This window comes from Electrophorus electricus, chromosome 25 (assembly GCF_013358815.1).
Source record: "Electrophorus electricus isolate fEleEle1 chromosome 25, fEleEle1.pri, whole genome shotgun sequence".
NCBI lineage: Eukaryota > Metazoa > Chordata > Actinopteri > Gymnotiformes > Gymnotidae > Electrophorus > Electrophorus electricus.
In genome coordinates, this window is record NC_049559.1 from 5,881,000 (window position 1) to 5,900,108 (window position 19,109).

General features: G+C 44.2%; 1 protein-coding gene across 14 annotated transcripts in view; it reads right to left on the reverse strand.

Annotated features, from left to right (window-relative positions):
* Window positions 1-6,852, reverse strand: part of stxbp5l (syntaxin binding protein 5-like) — a 101,878-nt gene extending 95,026 nt beyond the window's left edge. For 13 of the 14 annotated variants that reach the window (XM_035522712.1, XM_035522711.1, XM_035522708.1 and 10 more), the window contains exon 1: window positions 5,551-6,852. In XM_035522712.1, the coding sequence (XP_035378605.1) occupies window positions 5,551-5,718 (168 nt within the window). In that variant the 5' untranslated portion in view covers window positions 5,719-6,852. The remainder of the gene's footprint in view (window positions 1-5,550) is intronic. The other variant, XM_035522701.1, reaches the window with a different exon arrangement.
* Between the last annotated feature and the right edge of the window lie 12,257 nt (window positions 6,853-19,109).

A 19,109-nucleotide genomic window follows, 5' to 3' on the forward strand; every position in this document is an offset into this window, starting at 1 on the left:
GGCTTGAACTGGCAACCTTCTGAATAGTTGAGTAACTTAAGCACTGAGCTGCAGTTACTCACACTAAACCCCTGATTGTCCATAAATATATCTTCACAATAAAAGCCTGTAATGAATCAAGCTATGATGTAAAATAAACATCTTTATTAATTTTTTAAATTTTGATAACAATACGGAAACTCCACCCATGTGACTTGATTTTGAAGCTTATATATAAAATGTATCCGAACTGACTATTCACAAAGAAGTAAGCTAAGTACATCAGTAGTTAGGCAACTTCACATAATGTTCATGTGAAGTTACATCCATTCATGTGGTTAGCATTGCAAAAGTAAAAAAGAAAATAGATTTGAAAATATTATCTCTTTTACTGTTAACAAAAACGTAATTTACAGCAGGTTTCTGGCCACTCTGGGGCCCAACCAGGGCTGGATGCCCCTCCTGAGGGTAGCTAGCAAGCCAGCGTTAGCTAACTAAGCTAGGACATGCCTTTAGCATGATCTCAGGTAGCAAGCTAACAAACTATTAGACATAAGAACATTTAAAATGCTGATTATCAAAGAAATGTACCTCTTTTGTATGTGTAGAACATGCCTGTAATCATTTATCTACAATAAAGAACAGCAGTTTGTGTATAAAATAGTGACCTTAACATTAGCTACCCAAGTTAATGTTAGATGAGATGATTTCATTGATGTTGATTTCAACCAGTTTTAAAAGAAGCTGAATGGTTGGTAATTTTTGAGTCTATAAATCATGATATTATAAATTATACATTTTGAAAAGCTTAACAAAAGGATTATTTAAACTGAACATCTGGGAAGTGTCACCCTCCTTATATGAAACAATAGCTTTGTCCAAGACTGAGTCCTTTTCACTAGGAAATACATGATATGGATCACTACATAGAATTCAAGGTAGTGAAAGATTTCGGACAATATGTGACACGTGTTAGATCATTACATAGCCACAGCAGATTACGTCACGTAAACATCATATCATAGTTCGTTGTGACGAGTTTGACAACACGCCAGGGACAAGATGTGGGGTTGCACACACAAACGATTTCACCAAGTATCACCCTTACTGAGCCGCATGTCTCTGTCATGAAAACAAACTCTCAGTTCACAGGTGGATTAAGCTCGCCGTATCTATATCAGTCCATGGGCTAATGCAAGCAATCTGCTGGCTCAGCAGCTAACTGGCTAGCTCGCTTGGAAAAAAGATTTTTAACATAAAATCAAGTCTGTCAAATCTATTTAACAATAAACTCAACCTATGTTATCACAGAACTTTGAAAAATTAAAAGGATTTCTTTAGTTAGCCTGATACGTACATTTCTAACAGGTTACATTTCTAACTGTGAGGTCTCTGAAGACATCACAGCAGCCGCACAAATCTTCAAATCAAACAACCACACAATCTGCTGGTGCATTATGGATATTTTTTGTCTGCTACGGAATATCATTTCTACAATATTGCTGTGTATATTGTGATTGTTATTGTATTTTGTGATTGTTAATTTCTCTTAAACAAAAACAGTATGTATCTGAATTGTTTTGTATCTGAATTCAACTCTTGAATTTTTCAATAATTCATTTTCACTTGTATTTTTTCCATATTAACAGCAAATCAATTTAAAAAAAAACTCCACAGAACAGTCAATTATAGATAAACACATGGTGCAGAAAAATCATAAAACAATCATAAAAATCATAAAACAAGGCAAAACGTTGAAATCAAGTCACATATTAAATGAGCACTGAACTTGTCACAGACTGGACTGCAGAACAAAACAAGGTTCTAAGGAAATGTTAGAATGATGGCTATTCTGTCCACCTCTGGATTGTATGTTCTAGTTCAGATCAGCCACAGCTTGTGACGTGATTCTGAGCGGAGCGGTCAAACTTATCTAATGAAAGAACTGGAGAGCAACGACATTCCCTTCTCTATTAGCAAAAGAGGAACAGGTGGAGGAAAACCAATGTAGAAAGACAACACATGACTGAGTCATACTTTTGTATGTGGGCGTGCCAGCACCTCACTCACTCACACACACACACACACACACACACACACACACACACACACACACACACACACAATCGCACACACACACACACACACACACTCGCACACACACACACTCGCACTTGCTTGTAAGTCTCACACAACAGCCCACTCCAATCAGTCCACTCACAATGTCATACTGTGAGTCGTTCGCTTAAGAAGGAGAGAACAGGTGGAGGAGAGGAGAGAGAGAATGTTTGAGAAGGTGAGAGGGATTGATTGAAAAGGCCTCTTCATTTGTAGGCGATTACAGCAGTGGGCCGTGAAGTATTAACCGGAATCGAACGTGACTGCTTCTGAGAGCCCTCTCAGGCTTATCCAGAAATGGACACACGAAGGAAGGAAGAATGAAATTACAACTTGATGAAGCAAGAAGATTACAACCTGCTTCTGTGAAGAAAGAAAGATTACAACTGCATGAAGAACAAGAAAGAATGCAACTGTATCTGAAGAAAGAAAGAAACATATTGCAACTGTACGTGTGGAGAAATATTACAACTGTGTGTATGAAGAATGAAAGGAAGAAAGTTATGTATTCATGAAAAAAGAAAGAAAAAGGAGTAAACTCAATGATGGAAGGCAGGAAGGACGAAAATAAAGAAAACCTTCAGTAAAGAAATAAAAGACAAAGATAAACAGTAAGTTTATCAGCAAGTACTAGAGTCCATGTGTGTCACACGCTTCACTATTACATAACACACACATGCACACACTTGACAATTTGACAAGAATATCACTATGACTCACATACACCTCATCCAGGTCACTTTTAAACTATGATCTCACCTGTCTCTCTCTCTCTCTCTCTCTCTCTCTCTCTCTCTCTCTCTCTCTCTCTCTCTCTCTCTCTCTCTCTCTCTCTCTCTCTCTCTCTCTTTCTCAGTCTCTGTCAAACCCACACACACACACACACACATACACACACACAGACACACACGATCCAGAGATATATACTCCACTCAACATCACATCTTTATTCAAATAGCTACATTATAGCACTGTTTACATTTTTCCCACTAAAACCAGTGCAACACTGCCGAGAGCCTGACTCTGGCAGAGCGAGGAGCTCTGCTGTGAAGCTCATGTCACACTCTCTGGGGTCCTGAGTTCTTTTGTACTGTTGCTATTAATATATAGTTCTGGGTATCCGTTACTATATATTCAAATGTAGTTACTGACGTGTTGCCACATGCTTTTTTTTACATCAGCAGTGATGTGTTAGGCCTCAAAGGATTAATAAATATCAGATTCCAAGACTGGCGCGTTCACACTGAATGGCAACAATATGTTTACACTGTGAAAGAGTTTTCCTACCTGCCACCAAAACAGTAATTAGTGGTTGTTACCCAGTTTTTTAAAAAGCATGATCACAGTGGTGAAGGAACCATTAACAGATTGTTCTGCGTTACAGGATTTAGGCTCTGATATTTTTCACCACAAGTTTGACAGTGACGCACAAAATCATAGCCAGAATAAACGTATAATGAAACAGAAACACCAGTGCAAGGGTCATCTAAATGGTCCACACATTCTCTTTACATCCATGTGCACTCATTTTGCTCTTTTTTCATGAGCTGCAACACGTGAGAAACACGACAGCAGCACAACACGTGACTTGCAGTGAACCTGGTGCAGACCGTCTCACACCTGCACCCTGACCGCTAACTGACCACATAAAGGAGACGTCGTTTCAAACAGAGACGTCTTCGCGTTCTGGTGCTCATGAAACATGACATCCCGTGACGTGAGCGCTTGTCAGAGCCCGTCGGTGAAGGACGCGATCGTAACCAGCAATGCTGCCTCTTCCTGAGAATATGAGGACTCTTTAAAGCCTTCCACCCCCAGGTCTCAAGGGCATTTTCCGTTGTGTTTCCATGTGTATCCCAGGCTTCCTGGGAAATTCATGAATCCTCTTGTGTCCTGCCTCATTGCTAATTATTCTACAATCATTCCCCACAAACATAATTGTACAAGCAGTGCCGGCGGTTTAAAGGACCACAGCAACATTCATCTGCATGCATTCTTTACTAAAAAAAAAAAAAAAAGTCAAAGGAGAGAAAAGGGTGTTCATGAAACATAATATTTAAACATAAGTGAATAATTTTAGCACCGAGCCAACGCTGAGTTATGGTAAAAGTCAGCAAAAGCAAACCTATCCTACTCATCATACTGGTCAGCAGTTTGTATACGGCCCGCCAGAAGCTTTGGTCGCCGCTGGGTTGGCATGGCCGCTCTAAGTTGGCATGCACTCTGGCTTACGTTAGCGAAAACGCCAAAGTGTCACGAGCGGCCCGAAAAGAAAACGGGGCAGCTCGCGCAAAGAGAGTCAAGTTTCGCAGCGTTCCTCGTGAGGGGGGGCCCGGGAGTGACGCGTACAAGCGGCTGCGGAGTCCACTTGGTTCCAACGCAGACCGACGCGCTTAGGGGGATAAACCGTTCCCCGCCACGAAGATGATAAAGATGGAAACACGTGGCGACTACGTACCGATTGCTGATCTCTGCACAAAAGACATTCCAGCACTTTCTGTCATATATATATATATATATATATATATATATATATATATATATATATATATGCAGCGTGGAAATACCAGTGTTGTCTTGCGCCCCCCCCCCCCCCCCAAAAAAAATCTATCTATCTATCTATCTATCTATCTATCGATTTATTTATTTATTTATTTATTTATTTATTTATTTATTTATTTTACAGGCTAGCACGCTTTGTTTGCTGAAAACCACGAATGGGCTGCACCAAACACCTGAAATCATTCGGCTAAATAAGCAGACTTGCGGGACCGATCCGTGTCAGGATCGCCGCAGTCGGCTTCAAACGGCCCATCCAGCCGCAACGGGTGCGGAGGAGGAGGAGGGCTCTGCGCTAAAAATAGTTCCTCCAAAGATCTCACCAGCCTCAAACCCAGCGCAGGCTCCTCCGGTGTAGGGGGATAACCGCCGCTTATGTCGTATTCCCCGAGACCGACGCTCGCGGGGAACGGTCCCGGTGACGCCTCATTAACGTCTGTTCTGTCCTCGCTTAGGTGACAGACTGCGGCTTCGCTGCCGAGGAAAACGATACGCAGCGTTTTGAAAACGGACGTGTATGCCACAAGCAAAAATATTTTTTTTAACTATTTAAGGGCAAATAAATACATTAATTAATTAATGAATTAATAGCGTAGCATGACAGCCGGTAATCAACAGCTGTTAAATAATGGCCATAATATTAGGCCCTGTACTATAACACAGTACGCTGGTATGGGAATGTCACTTGTTTATTTACTGCTGTTTACTTCTGCTATATCTGATAAAGAGCGCCGATTAGTGCAGCCCTAACACTGAACTGCTCCCTGATCGGGGAAGGAGGTCAGGCGTCCCGGGAAAGTTGGTGCGAGCGCTTGGTCAACATCACGCGCGTACCTGAACGGAGTTGCGGGTGCACCGCGGCTGCAGAAGCCGTCAGGGCGGAGGGGCACGCACCTTACAGATCTGGAAGTGCTCCGACATCAGCGTTTCCTGGATGTCCAGCTCCCGGGGAGTCGGTGCTGCAGTGGGCGTCCCTGCCGCGCTGCCGCACGCGGGCGAGCCACCGGCATTCACGGGCGACGAGGTGGTCAACCCGTCCAAAACCTTTCGGAACTTCTTCATTTTTTTTTTTCAGCCCAGATTCTTCTGCGTTTCGGATCTTTTGAATGCACTGAGATTTGGCTGCAGCGACGACTACAACGGCATAGAGAAGGGCTCACGAGTACACCCTCGCGGAACTGGGACACTGCTGAGTCCTCGCGGCCCTCCGCTTTAACGGTCTTGCGTGCAATTTAAAAAGTCAGACAGAGACCTCATCTTCCGAGCATAGGCGCCCCAAAATGCCTGCGTGGCACTGTGCCGGAGAAAAGGTGAGAAGCAGGGGGATCCTAATACGCACCAGAGCGTGCCCGGGCTAGACACAAACTGAGAAACTTCATGTTAGTTATGCAGAGCGGTTTCACATCACCCTTAACATGGCCGAACGACTTAACGAGAATACATTTAGCTTTCATTCGGCAAAAGCAAAGGGATTAACGAGTCTCGTCGTCTAACGTTTGCTAGAAGCCGTAATCGCGCTCACCTAAAATTTCTCTGGGTTTTTCTTTCCTAAGATCCCAGACGCAGTGGAGGAGAGGCGCAGAAAAGAGTTCGTGCTCATCACACACACTGCAGCGAGAGGGCTGAGACAAGCGAGGCCAAAGGTGCGGTGTTGGGTAAGCAGAGGAGTGGAAGGGGAGGCAAGAGTCTCGCGTTCCGGCGAGCAGCCCCCGTCTCCCGAGTCTCTCTCGCCGCAGTCGAGCGCGAGTCGCTGTCCACGGTGCTGAAAGAGCGAGAGCGCACGAGAGGACCCCGCCTCTCTCCGGACGCACGCTCTCTCGTCAGCACGCCTCCCTTGACTCGGATTGGGTCGCGCTATTCGGAACCAATAAACGGTGAAACGGTGACCAGAAGCACTGAAGAACAGCCGTCTTTTGCGTCACTGTCACTGGACCAGCCCCGCGCGCGAGCATAACGTGGTAACATTGCGCTGGCACCGGCGCGAGCCTGTAGGCTATTACTGACTGGGGCCGCGGGGAAGGACCCGCTTTGAAATATAGAAACGAAACAGCAGCGCACGGGACCGGCGAGGAGGGTTGATGGACTGAAGGTAATTGGATCGTATTTCATCAGCCGCTTGTCTCGCTTTTGCGCGGCTACACGTAGTCACCGGTGCAGTGGCACGAGGCGGTGCCTCGAGCAGAAAGCATGCACTCGCTCTCACTTGGTAGCCGACTGGCGAATCGGTGAGAGAGTTATGTTCCTTTATGTTCCAGTGCACGCGAGGGGCGCTGTCCGGGCGCCACGCTGAAAGTGAATCTCGCGGACGTGGATTTCATAAGCGCTTACATCACCAGCATCCGTGCAGGGAGAAGCACGTGCCCCTCCTCTTCCACTCACTTCATCTGAACGAGCAGGACTGAGGGATACACACACACACACACACACACACACACACACACACACACACACACACGCTCACACGAATAATAACAGCGATGAACCTCAAGCTTGACAACCAAACCGCAGCACTAGGAGAGCGTTTTCAAACAGCCCGTGACGTGCATGCCTCATATGCGCCTGCTGCGCGGTGCCTCGATCACCCATCACATCAGGTAAATGTCACAAGTGCTGGCGCGTTATCTCGGCACCTCCATGTGATGCCATCTCATAGCCTGTTAATAATCTGATAATCCACCCTCAATCTCTGAAATCCCTGTTTTCCCAGTGCTGCAGTACAAACGACATGAGGGCTGATACCATTACACTGTTACATGTGTCTTTTTTTTTTTTCCAGCAATGAATATGAGGGCAACAGCCCTTCTTATTATAATTGCATTTTAATTCCTTTCCAGACTGGTTTTTATTTGCTCTCTCTTGGTCAAACACAGATAGGCCCAATTCTTGCCAGTCTCTTTCTAAAACCATAGTGTTTATATCAGCTTTATAAGATTTTTCTGACCAACATTTCAGGTACATGCATCCAAGCATTCTTACCCCCTCGTGAGCTGGTGGGAGGTTTTGAGTGCAGCGAGCATTAGGGATGTGAGTTGTGGTTTCTCCAGGTCTGCCTGTTCATTTGTGGGAGACAGTATGATTTAGCTCCAGCCTCTTCAATCTTTTTTTGCCTATCAAATAATTTTCTGTTGGTTTTCTACTTTCTGTTGTTCTCAAATTCAAATGTTTAACTGCGTTATCAAGATCGAGTAAGCCCAAGTGCTGCGGGGGGGGTTGTGCGTTTTCTTAAATTCGAGATAAATTCTCAAGTCCTTTATAAATCAGGTGTCTCAGAGTAAGGATACCACAAAAAGCAGGTGCAGGACTTAAACAAGGCTGCTAAATGCCAGCCTGGCAAAGCATCTGAACGAGGGCTGCCCGTTCCGCACCACGCTGCCCCCTAAGGGTGGCATTTGTGGGTTGTATTACAGAAGAAAATCCCCTTGTTGAAAGGATCTGGGGGTGAGGGAATTGCAAACTAATCCTCTTCATCGCTCCCATGGGGCAAGTAGCATGTGAGATAATACGGGTGCCGAGGCTGTGTGGCAGAGGGAAGCATGCTAATCTTTCCCCGCTCCAACCCGCACACCCGGATCAGGGAGCTCAAGCACATCGGGTGTTCCCATTGCAAAATGAAATTAGGGAGTTGCAAACAGGTGTCACATCCTTGGAGGATCCGAAAATAATAATTAGGCAAGTAAAAACCTTTTTTTTCTTTCTTATGCCAAGGAAAGTTAAGAAATGTATTGGCTGTAAATGCTCATTCTGCCTAAGACTGCTAACGTGGTTAAGATATTAGGAAGAGCTAACACATCAATGGAGACCTGATGGCATGATCACAGTGTAGTACTGCTAACTAGCCCCATATTTGATTCCATTCATTTTTAGCTGTTGGCTATTTAGGTGAGTATATTTTTAAAGGGCAATACAAATATTTCTTTAAGACTAGCATTATGGGATGGATTGTAATTTTGAATTCTCTTTATGTTGCCTTGGTGATACTGATATATATATATATATATATATATATATATATATATATATATATATATATATATATATATATATATATATATATATATATTTAAAAAAAAACAAAAAAAAACGAACCGCCATGTGCCATTGCGAAACAATCACATAAACTGGTCATGTGTCAAAAGACAACAGTAAGCACGCCAGCTCACCACCTGCTATAGGTTGCACTCTAATTTACACACGTACACATACACATACACACATGTACAGGCACACCTATGAGGCCTCTGTCGTGTAGGATAATCACAGCTGTCAGTTCATCTCCTGGGCCCTTAAAATCCATGTCAACCACAATTAATGTGAGGGTTTTCCCGTTAGAGGATAAAAGAGTACTTGTTGGCCCAGGAAGCCGGACATGCCAGAGGAATGTTTACGGGTACTGAACATAAGGTGAGCATGTTCGGCAGTAAGTACACAGACATGGGTTTGCAGAGAAGGGCATCTACCTCACGTACAAATAAGAGACGTTTTGAAAACAAACCTTAAATCCAGTGTATGGTCAATACACACACACACAAATGAATAATGAATTTTAACACATGAGCAGACAGAAATCCTCCACTTCCCTCATTTAACTGCAACACATGAGAAGTTGGCAAATAAGAAACATGTGGAAGCAGAGCGAGCACTTTCAGGCCAGCTGCAAGGACATCCTCACCACCTCCCATGGCTGGAAATCAAGGCCTGGCTCCACTCGGACAAATATGATTATGAAAATGTAATTGCCGGTTCTGAGATGGCCCTTTGTATGTCTGTCCTTCCTCTGCAGGTTCCACGGCAACAATCAGCACGGTAACAATCAGCACGGCAACAATCAGCTTGCAGTCAGGGACCTTCACAAAGACGATCCACTCAGGAGAGAGCCGTTGTTCTAAAATTAGGGCAGAAACCGGATTGGATTTCCTTAATTTCTCTAAAGTTACTGGTCTCCTTCAAAAGGGAAGCTCCAAAGGGTCAAAGAGTCAGGGTTGTTTGGTGCATGCTCTAGAAAATACACACACACCCACCCACACACACACACACGTAATGAATATTGATTAACAGTGTTAATCTGGTATCACTGAGGTTTCGGTGCTTATTTTTGTGAGCCTTAACAGAGGGATACTTGCCCATCTGTCAATCCATCACTACCACAGTAAAAGCCAATTACACTTTTTTAGACTACTCCAAGTAAATGTCATTCAGCTTCATATCAAGCAGCTATAATGGAATTAAATCTAGATTTAGTTAAGAAACAGAATGGATGAAATAATGTGTGTGTGCTTTCGCTCCTTTCCTCATGCAAATCTTACTTTTACATAACTCATCCCTATACCACAAGCCCATTTCTGTCCTACTGCATCCTGTTCTGTTTTACTGCTTTAGGCATTTGCCGAGTGAGGTCACCTTAACAAATCCTTTAACATAGGAGAGGCGATGTCCATAAATGACATTATGGCACAAAGCCCAAAACTCTCTCTCTCAGTCCACTTGGCCAATCGGCACAAACTTTGACTCCGCAGAGCCTCCAGCTACCTTCGTTTGCGCGCTCTGTATCGATCTCACCGCCTACGAGCTCTCGCCGTGTTTGGATCAAGAGCTTTTTTTCTCCTTTTTCACAGCATCCCAGCACCTGCAGCAGCTCCACCCGGAGGGTGAAGCGATGCCGGTTCAGAAGCAACGCCAGCTCCTGGGTGAAGCAGGCACCCACACCCGCGAGCAGTCAGGGAAAGCAGGGAAAACCGGGAAAACCCGGTGATGAACAAGAGAGGGAGGAAAAAGAGCAGGACAGTGTGGGAACAGAGAAGCGACTGGGTGTGGCAGAGAGGCAGAATGAGGAGGACAGGCCAGGCGTGAGGAGCAGGAGAGAAGCATAGAGAAGAGCAGAGGAGGAGGGCAGAAGATGGACAGTAACAGAAACTGTTTGGTAACTGAAATGGTTCCCCTGTGCCTCATTTTACATGCATTTTACACAGGATGGATTTTATTCCTCCTTCATGACACTTCCTTTCATCTTGAACGGCCGCAGCCGCTCAAAGATTGAAGAGCCGATGAATGCGCCAGGATCCTCTGAAAAGATTTCATTCTGGCCTCATCACCTTCATCTCATCAGCCTAATGCATCCTTTCACAAAAGCTGCGATTTACACCCTCCAGAAGAAAAGAAAAACAGGAGGCGGCCAGCATTTTCTTTCATACCTTAAGGAACTTGAAAACCTAAATATTCAGTGATTTTGCCATTAGTTTGCACCTCTGAGATTAAAGTACGACTGGCGAGGGTTCCACTCTGGGGGTCTGTTCCTTTGAACAGCTCCTGCAGCACACACAGAACACAGCAGAACACGGGAGTGCCAGTGACGATCCATCTGAGCCTGGACCTTCTTGTAACTGAAAGCTCCATGATTGTAAGCATGAGACAATGTCAGTATCGGTAACGCCCACTGTTCCAACAGAATCACAAGATGAAAAGGGCTGTTTTTCATTTGTGTTTATGAATCTTTTCGAAAACATGCCACTGCTTAGTTCTAACACCTAGCTGGCTTCAACCTGACCACCAAATCATCATCTTAATACATGAGCACATGAACCAAGGTATTCCGAGACCAAAAGAGGGTTCCTTTGTGCGCAGGAGCCGATTAATGAGAAAAGTGACTCATTACTTCTTGGGAAGGGCGGTGGAGTTTGGGAAACGAGTTGCAAGAACAAAAAGGGCCTTAAAGCCTCAAGACTGCGCTGATATTTATCATATCCTGTGTATATCCCTCCAGGGCACAAGTGTACGGTCAACGGCGGCTAGTGACAGACGGAGCGAGGAAGGCCGTGGGTGCGGGGTATCCCAGCAGCCAGCCCCGCAGGGGGGGAAGCTGGGGAACATCGGTTTTCTCTGTCACAACAGAATTAGCGTGGTCATTACACAGCCGCTAGGCCGACTCATTGGAGCCCTGACCTCACAGCTGGTGCAGGAAGCCATGCTGACATGGAGCATCCGTCCTGTAATGCGTCTGGATCCTGGTCCGTCTGGGCAGGTGTGCGTGTGCGTGTGCGTCATTGGCAATCTGTTCTTTTCAACAATGAAGGAAACCTGTGTGTTTATGTGCTTGAGAAAATGGAGATTTGTCAGAGAGGCTTTTGACTGGCATGACGATGCACGTCAACTCCACTCCTTTTGTTTCTCACATATTAATAAGGTAGAAGGTACAGCTACAGTTGCAATGAATTACATTTTGGACTTTTGTATTGACTGATAGCAAACTGATTAAGTGCATTTTCCAGCATGATGTGTGATCGTTAGAGCACTTTTTATCGATTTAGGATTCAGGACAGGAAAGGCTACAATAATTGAGTAACACTGGCACAAAAACTGGCTGGGGGAGGGGAGGGACTTATCCCTTGAGGGATTGCTCTGATTTGCATATAAATGGGCTGGTAAACGCATCCTTGCCATTAACAGCGCGCTTGATTGGCTCAGAGGAGAGGGTAATGAGTGCCTTCCCCTTTCCGATTAGCATGGCAGCAAGCATTTAATTTTGGTGCAAAACCCACCATGTTTAGACACAGTGGAACAGATGGGCAAGAAATTTCAATTGCCAAATGGCATTAAATGATAAAATAACTACAAAAACACACTTTAATCCTAAACACAACAAATATCCGTCAAACCAAAACAACTGGATATGCTGGGACTTTGTCAACATGTGTGCCCACTAGAAGCAGATAAGAAACCTGGGAAAGATTTTCTGTATTTAAAATAGTGTGTGTAAAGTATACTTCACAATACAGTAGTGTAAGCACATGGCTCTCATAATACTGTAGCTATCACAGTGCTGTGGCCATCACAAGGTGAACTGATGAATGCAGTTATAAGTGGGAATGTGTGTGTGTGTTAGTGAGCATGTTCACAAGCCATATGTGCATTCAGTGTAAATTTCCAGCAACTTCTCAGAGGCACGTTGCTCACTGACTCACTGATATCATATGACAGGAGATGAAAGTTGTCCCTTTTATTGACCTGTTACTTCTAGAAACGATTTCCTGGTGTCCGGGAGACTTCACATCTCTTGACATCATCATCATCATCATCAGATAGTACTCAGCAGAAGTGGTTCAGTGGAAAAACGCTCTACACTCTGACATGTCAATAAAGGCGTATTTGAGGTCAGCAGGTTTAAACCCGAACCAGGAAATATATGTGATATCTGCATGTGTTACAAGAGTTGTGTAATTCTTCCCAAAGTGTATGCTGTACTCTTTGATGCATCGGTGGCTCTCAGTATAAGGCCTGCAGACCTGAGAAAGTCAGTGTAGGCACACTGGACTGCAGCACTGCCGAACACACACATGGCTCAGAGCTTTTTTGGACCATACAGGATGATACACAGTGTTCATAACATTACCTTTCTCATTGTGAATCTGATGCCATTTTTGATCTGTTCTGACTGAACTGCTTTGAGAACATGCATTACTCAAGTCAGACCTGATTAGCCCTTTTTACTGTTCCGATGGTGGACCTATTTTGTTCATTTTCATGTAAATGGACTGCATTGTCTTTAGTGAGTTTGTGTACGAGTTAGAGCCACGCAATATAAAAGTGAAGACAGCATATATATAAAAATGTTCTTCCACTCTCAGTGGCAGGGTAACAGCATGAGAACAGAACCACCAAAGCTGGAGACTGGCAAAGCACATGGGATAAGGGGGCATCACACATCATCATCACATAACGAGGATGCCCAGTCAACAACAATATTTGTGGAACCTGAGGGCAGACCACAGCAACCAGTAACCATCACACTAGCAGACATCCAAGAAAGGGTCTCTAGTATGAAGAGTGGGGCAGCTCCAGGCCTCTGTACAACATGGAAGCTCCTGTCAGGCATCATTGTGGCTAAGATGAGTTGGCACATGACTCAGTACAAGAGTGGAGCCCAGAAAGGCATTGGCAAGAACACCAGAGCAGCCCAGCACCAGTCACTCGAGACTGTAAGACCAGACAGACCAACCTGTGCACTGCATGGATTGAGTGCAAGAAAGCCTGATTCCACACATGGTTACTGGAATGCTTGAGGCTGTATAACATCAACAAGACTCTAAGAGCCTTCATAATGAATTTGATGGGGCTGTGGAAGATGACCCTGGACGTGAACTTCAGTCCAATAGCACAAGTGACCTCCACGTGCACAATTTACCAAGGAGACGCCCTGTCCCCAGAGCTGTCAATGAAATCATCTCCTAAAGTAGCTACAGATACTGGCTAAGGAATGGAGCAACCATCAGTCACCTCCTGTACACGAATGACATCAAGTTGTACGCCAGAAGTCCAGAAGAACAGGACATCGACTCACCAATCCATCTCACCAGGATATACAGCAACAACATCGGAATGTCATTCAGACTGGATGAGCGTGGTTGGATGGTTGAAGGCCGCAAGGAAAGCAGCTACGGCCAAATACCTACAAAGAGTGAGACAAGTCCTGAGAAGTTAACTGATTGGGAAGAACAAGTTCTGGGCTATCAACACCTACGCTCTACCAGTCATCAGATACCTCACTGGTATAAAAAACTGGCCTAAGGAGGAGACAGAAGCCACTGACATCAAGACAAGGAAACTCCTCACAATGCACGGAGGGTTTCATCCCAAATCCAGCAGTCTGAGACTGGACACTAAGTGAAAGGAGGGGGGCTGAGGACTAGTAAGGGTCAGAGCCACCATCCAGGATGAAACGAGCAAGATCCAGGAGTACACCAGGAAGACGGTCTCAAGTGATGAAGTGCTTAGCACCTCAGACAGCAGAAACCCGAGGAGGATGGAAATGAGGAGGAGCAGGAACCATCATGGGAGGATTAACCCCTGCACAGGATGTACCACCGGCAGAAAGTGGAAGTGGCTGATACTGAGGAATTCTATCAATGGTTGGAAAAGCCTGGATGGAAAGGCAGCACAGAAACAAGCTCTGAATACAAGATCAAAAGAGGCTGGGATCTACCACACCAGGCAGGACCCCCGATGCAGACTGTGCAAAGACACCCCTGAGACAATCCAGCACATAACAGCAGGATGCAAGATGCTAGCAGGAAGGATGTACATTAAACGCCACAACCAAGTGGTACAGTACACAGAAACATCCGTGCCGAGTAGGGACTGGAAGTTCCTTGGTCTAAGAAAACACCTCCAAAGGTGGTGGAAAATGGCCATGCTAAGATCCTGTGGGACTTCCAGATATAACCCACCTAAACTTCTCATGCAAGGGAAGAGTTAGAGATAGTTTCCCCCACTGTTCAGTGAGCAAAAGTTTTCTCCACCACGTTGTCATTTTTCTCGCCTCACCGATCAGAGTGCACAGAAACTCCACATCTACAGTTTTCTTTTGAGAGTGCACTAAAGAGGTGTTCTATAGCAAAGTGCACAGGCCACAGTCATCACAAACAAGCACCTTGTTCATGTAGTATACAGCCATTACAGTGTCTAGCACCGGTCAGTTTCCTTGTTAGCCTTCCACAAAGTTGACTAGCCTGTGATGCAGCTAATATAATTGCATGTGGTTAGAGATGGACAAATACAGATAATAAGCCAGTTACCCATAGTATATTGAGTTTAGTATTTTTGTAGGTAATAAAACCATTCGGGGGGTGCTAAGCAAACTCTCTGACAGCGAGTGGGGAAATTTTTTCTTTATATATGGTGTGTGGGAAATATCCTCGACATGATAAACATCATGTCAGGGATATCATCATCATCATCTTAATCCCTGATAAACGACTTTTTTTAAATAATCATGACCATCTGAAAAGTGATCACACCCATAATGAGAAGATTACATCAGAAGAAAGAGAGATGGTGATATGTTCACTGTGTTTTGTTTTCGTGTGATTTCTGAATTAGGCACCAACTGAGAAATCAGCAAGACAGGAAGAAGCTAGCACTAGGCTCTCTCCATCTAAATCTGCCTGCTTCTCTGTGTTTGCTGCAGAGAAAAAAAAACAAAAAACACAACCAAAACCTCACCCTTAAACAAAGCTATCCTCATCATTATCTGCAAATAGTAAAAGCAGACTGGCCCTGAAAAATAATTCCCATCCAAAGAATAGAAACAAAAAACTTATGTTTTGTTGTATATCTTTGGGAGAAGTACAAAGATAAACTGCACTCCAGCTGACACTATGATACAAAGAAGACAATGGCGGCATTTAATAAGAACTGCAAGAAACCTGTTCCTAACGTCTCCCCTGTCGCAGGCCACAGAGGTATGGTGGAGCTAGACACAGAGCACTCTGCTCCCAGTGTGTCGAGGCGCTGCAAAGAGCTCTAAAGCTGGAGGCTTGCACAACTATGAAGGGATTTTTGTTGTACTGTGAAATATATGAACTGGCCTCTCATTGAGAAAGAACTGCTAGATCTTCCATGAATATGCTAGGAGGAAATGGAGAAAACGCGTCCAATTGTTCAAAGACTAGAACTGATGAAAGCCTCCAGACCAGGGCTTACTCATCAATGGTCCTCGAGAATACCTACCTTTTAGTGTTTAGTTCCAGTCCTAACACACCTGGTCCAGTTAGTCAAAGCCTTCAGTAGTATCTAGTAGCATTTTAGCCAGGCATGTTGGAACTAAACTCTGCAGGGTTGAAGATTAACAGAACCAGGGTTGGGCAGCCCTGCACTACACCAGGTCTGAAACACACCAGCTAGTAAAGTCTTTAAGAACATAGCAATTCTGTGTCTACTGATCAGAAGTGGGGTTGTTTTTTGGTTTTTTTTAAGCATACAGTCAGTCATCTTTTTCCTAAAACTTCAAACACCCCCCCCCCCCCCCCCCCCCCCCCCCCCCCCCCCCCCCAAACATGATTTGCAGATGCAACTTTATCCATGACATGCTGGCAGATATTGTAAACAAAGTAATTAGAGAAAAAGACAAACATATGGCAACTGGTCATTATCTCTGTTGGCACAATTTACAGATTTAGAAACCAGCTCAAAACACAACTGTTTATGTTTGTATACTGGAAGCAGACAAGCACTTGTACCCATCAACAGCAGTACGTGGTAGGCAGATGGAATCACAGTCTTTGCTTAGCTAAATGTGATCCCGAAACAGCAACTCCGAGTCCACTAACCAACATATTTAGTATACACAGTGAAAGCACAGCTCTTCCAACAGTCACAACCCCCAAAACAGGCAGTGTGATAAGCAATAAACAAGCTAATTATGAAAAATTCATGAAATGAAGTGCAAAAATGTTAAGGAAGTGCTTAGCATTTCCTAGGTTATAATGATCCAGTGTGTTGCATTTCAAGGCAATGGATCATTCAAGTAGGCTCTGCTTTTGTTTGGCTTTTTCCAGTTTTCAGCATTTCAGTGTCATAAAGACATCACTTCCCTGGACTTGTCACTTTCAGTGGCACCCTAACATGCAGCGGCACCCGTCTATGTTTTAGCAAACAATAATCTAGTGGCAAATGTGATAAAATACACACAGTACTGGGACCGCCTTTGCTGGTTATCATTTCTAAGATGTCTTAGCATCTTTAGGTCATGTCATTCCTCCTGAGAATGCATCATTTTTCTATGAGGTAACAGTAACCTTTTTCCAGTGCCTTGCACACCGCTAACAGATCATCCATGGGAGTAGTTACCATTGCATTCTAATACTGTTTGTGGGAGCAGTGAGAACCTGTTTGGGCCTTAACCCTGTCTGTGCATGGCTCCCAGTATTTTCAAGGCTGTGATTAAATGTGATTCATGTAAATGTGATTCATATAAATTGCACAAACCAAAGCTTGGCCTTCTGTTTGCTTGCCATTTAATTGGGCAGTCACGCCTGCATATGCCAGCACAAGCATGTGGTTATAATTTCATATGCGTTTATGCAAGGCAAGTGCAGTAAGGATTGTAGGTGTACAGTTAGAAACTACTGTCCATCTGTGGCCAGGCTCGATTTATATTACCCATCCTCCAACTCTTTACAAATGGTCAAATAAAGGAACACCAGGGTGCCAAGGTGTTCTCCCATACTACCATAACACTACCATGCCAGTGCTGAGAATGGTCTGCCATTAAAGATCATCTGGTTAATGGCGGTTAAATTATAAGAACCTGAATAGTGTTGACTGGGGTAGAAGATATCTGACAAATTGTGCATGGTAACAGATCTACACGGCACATTGCTAGTCTGTACAATCCACTTATAACTTAGGTATACATAAATAATTGGCCAGTGAGTGTTGGTAGATTCAGTGTAGCAATCGTCTCTCTTTTCATACATAGTCCTGCACTTCAGAGGACTGTAAGCATAATTGGTTGTTTCAGTTACTTCTCGTGCAGCTGGGTCTCATTTGTGCTAGCTAACAAGTAGCAGCTAGCTTCAGTAGTTAATGCAGAAAAGGTCAAACAAGGTCTGCCTTTAATTCTACACGTGGCATTTGCATTTGGAGTCTGTTACAGTCACCGCACAACTTTAGGACACAGCATGTGCAGCTGATGTGTCCAACTCGAATATTTGATACTTAAAACGCAAGAGCACAGTGATGAACCTAGCAAAGACCAGGCAGTCTGTTAAACAGTCCCATAAACAGAACAACACGCTATCACAGCATCTAGTACATGTGTAAGACAGACACCAGTTAGGTGGTTAGGTCAGGGTTTACAACAAGATTGAAATCATTGGTAAGCCTCAGAAACAGAAACCAGTTACAATTATAAGCCTGTATGGTCTCATGAACTGCTGAGACAAAGATTCAGTGATCAAAGTGATCAAGGAAAATACGGAAAACAAAAAGAACCTGCTCAGGATTCGAAGTATAGAACCTACCAACCATTTTGAGAAGGTCATGTAGGCCTGCACCCACACTCACCTTTACTGATGACGCGTCTGCTGACAGCAGCGACACCATTACACCATCTAGTTCAAAATATAGAAGCTGTAGCAAGACAGTGAGTCAGAACACACTACCAAAGCAACTATGGGGTGTTTCAGGGCCATTAAAGTGGAATGTTCGTGACTGGCCAAGTCAATCATATGAACTCTCTTGAGCATGAAGTTCATTTACTGAAAACTAGACTGAAGCCAAAACGCCCACAAACCAAGCAAGAATTTATAGAGTCTGCATTACAGGGCTGGCAGAGCATCGCCCGGGAGAACTCCCCGTCATCTACTGTGTAGTCACTGACTGCAAAGGATCTACAGTCAAGCGCTAGTTATTTAAGGTTTCCTGAAAATGGGAGACTGATAATACAGATTTACATACACATACACATTAAAGATGATGTTCTGCAATTCTGCAATCTCATGGTCACCGTTTCATTTTGAATCCACTGTGACTGAGTATAAAACAATGAAAAACAGTGCATTTCCAGTTAACTACTGAGGAACATACCACACAATACAGAGGTGCACACTGAGCTCACACAGTACTGTAATTAAGTCATGTGGGCTCCACAGCAGTCAAGTCCAGGTCTCTCAAATCTCTCT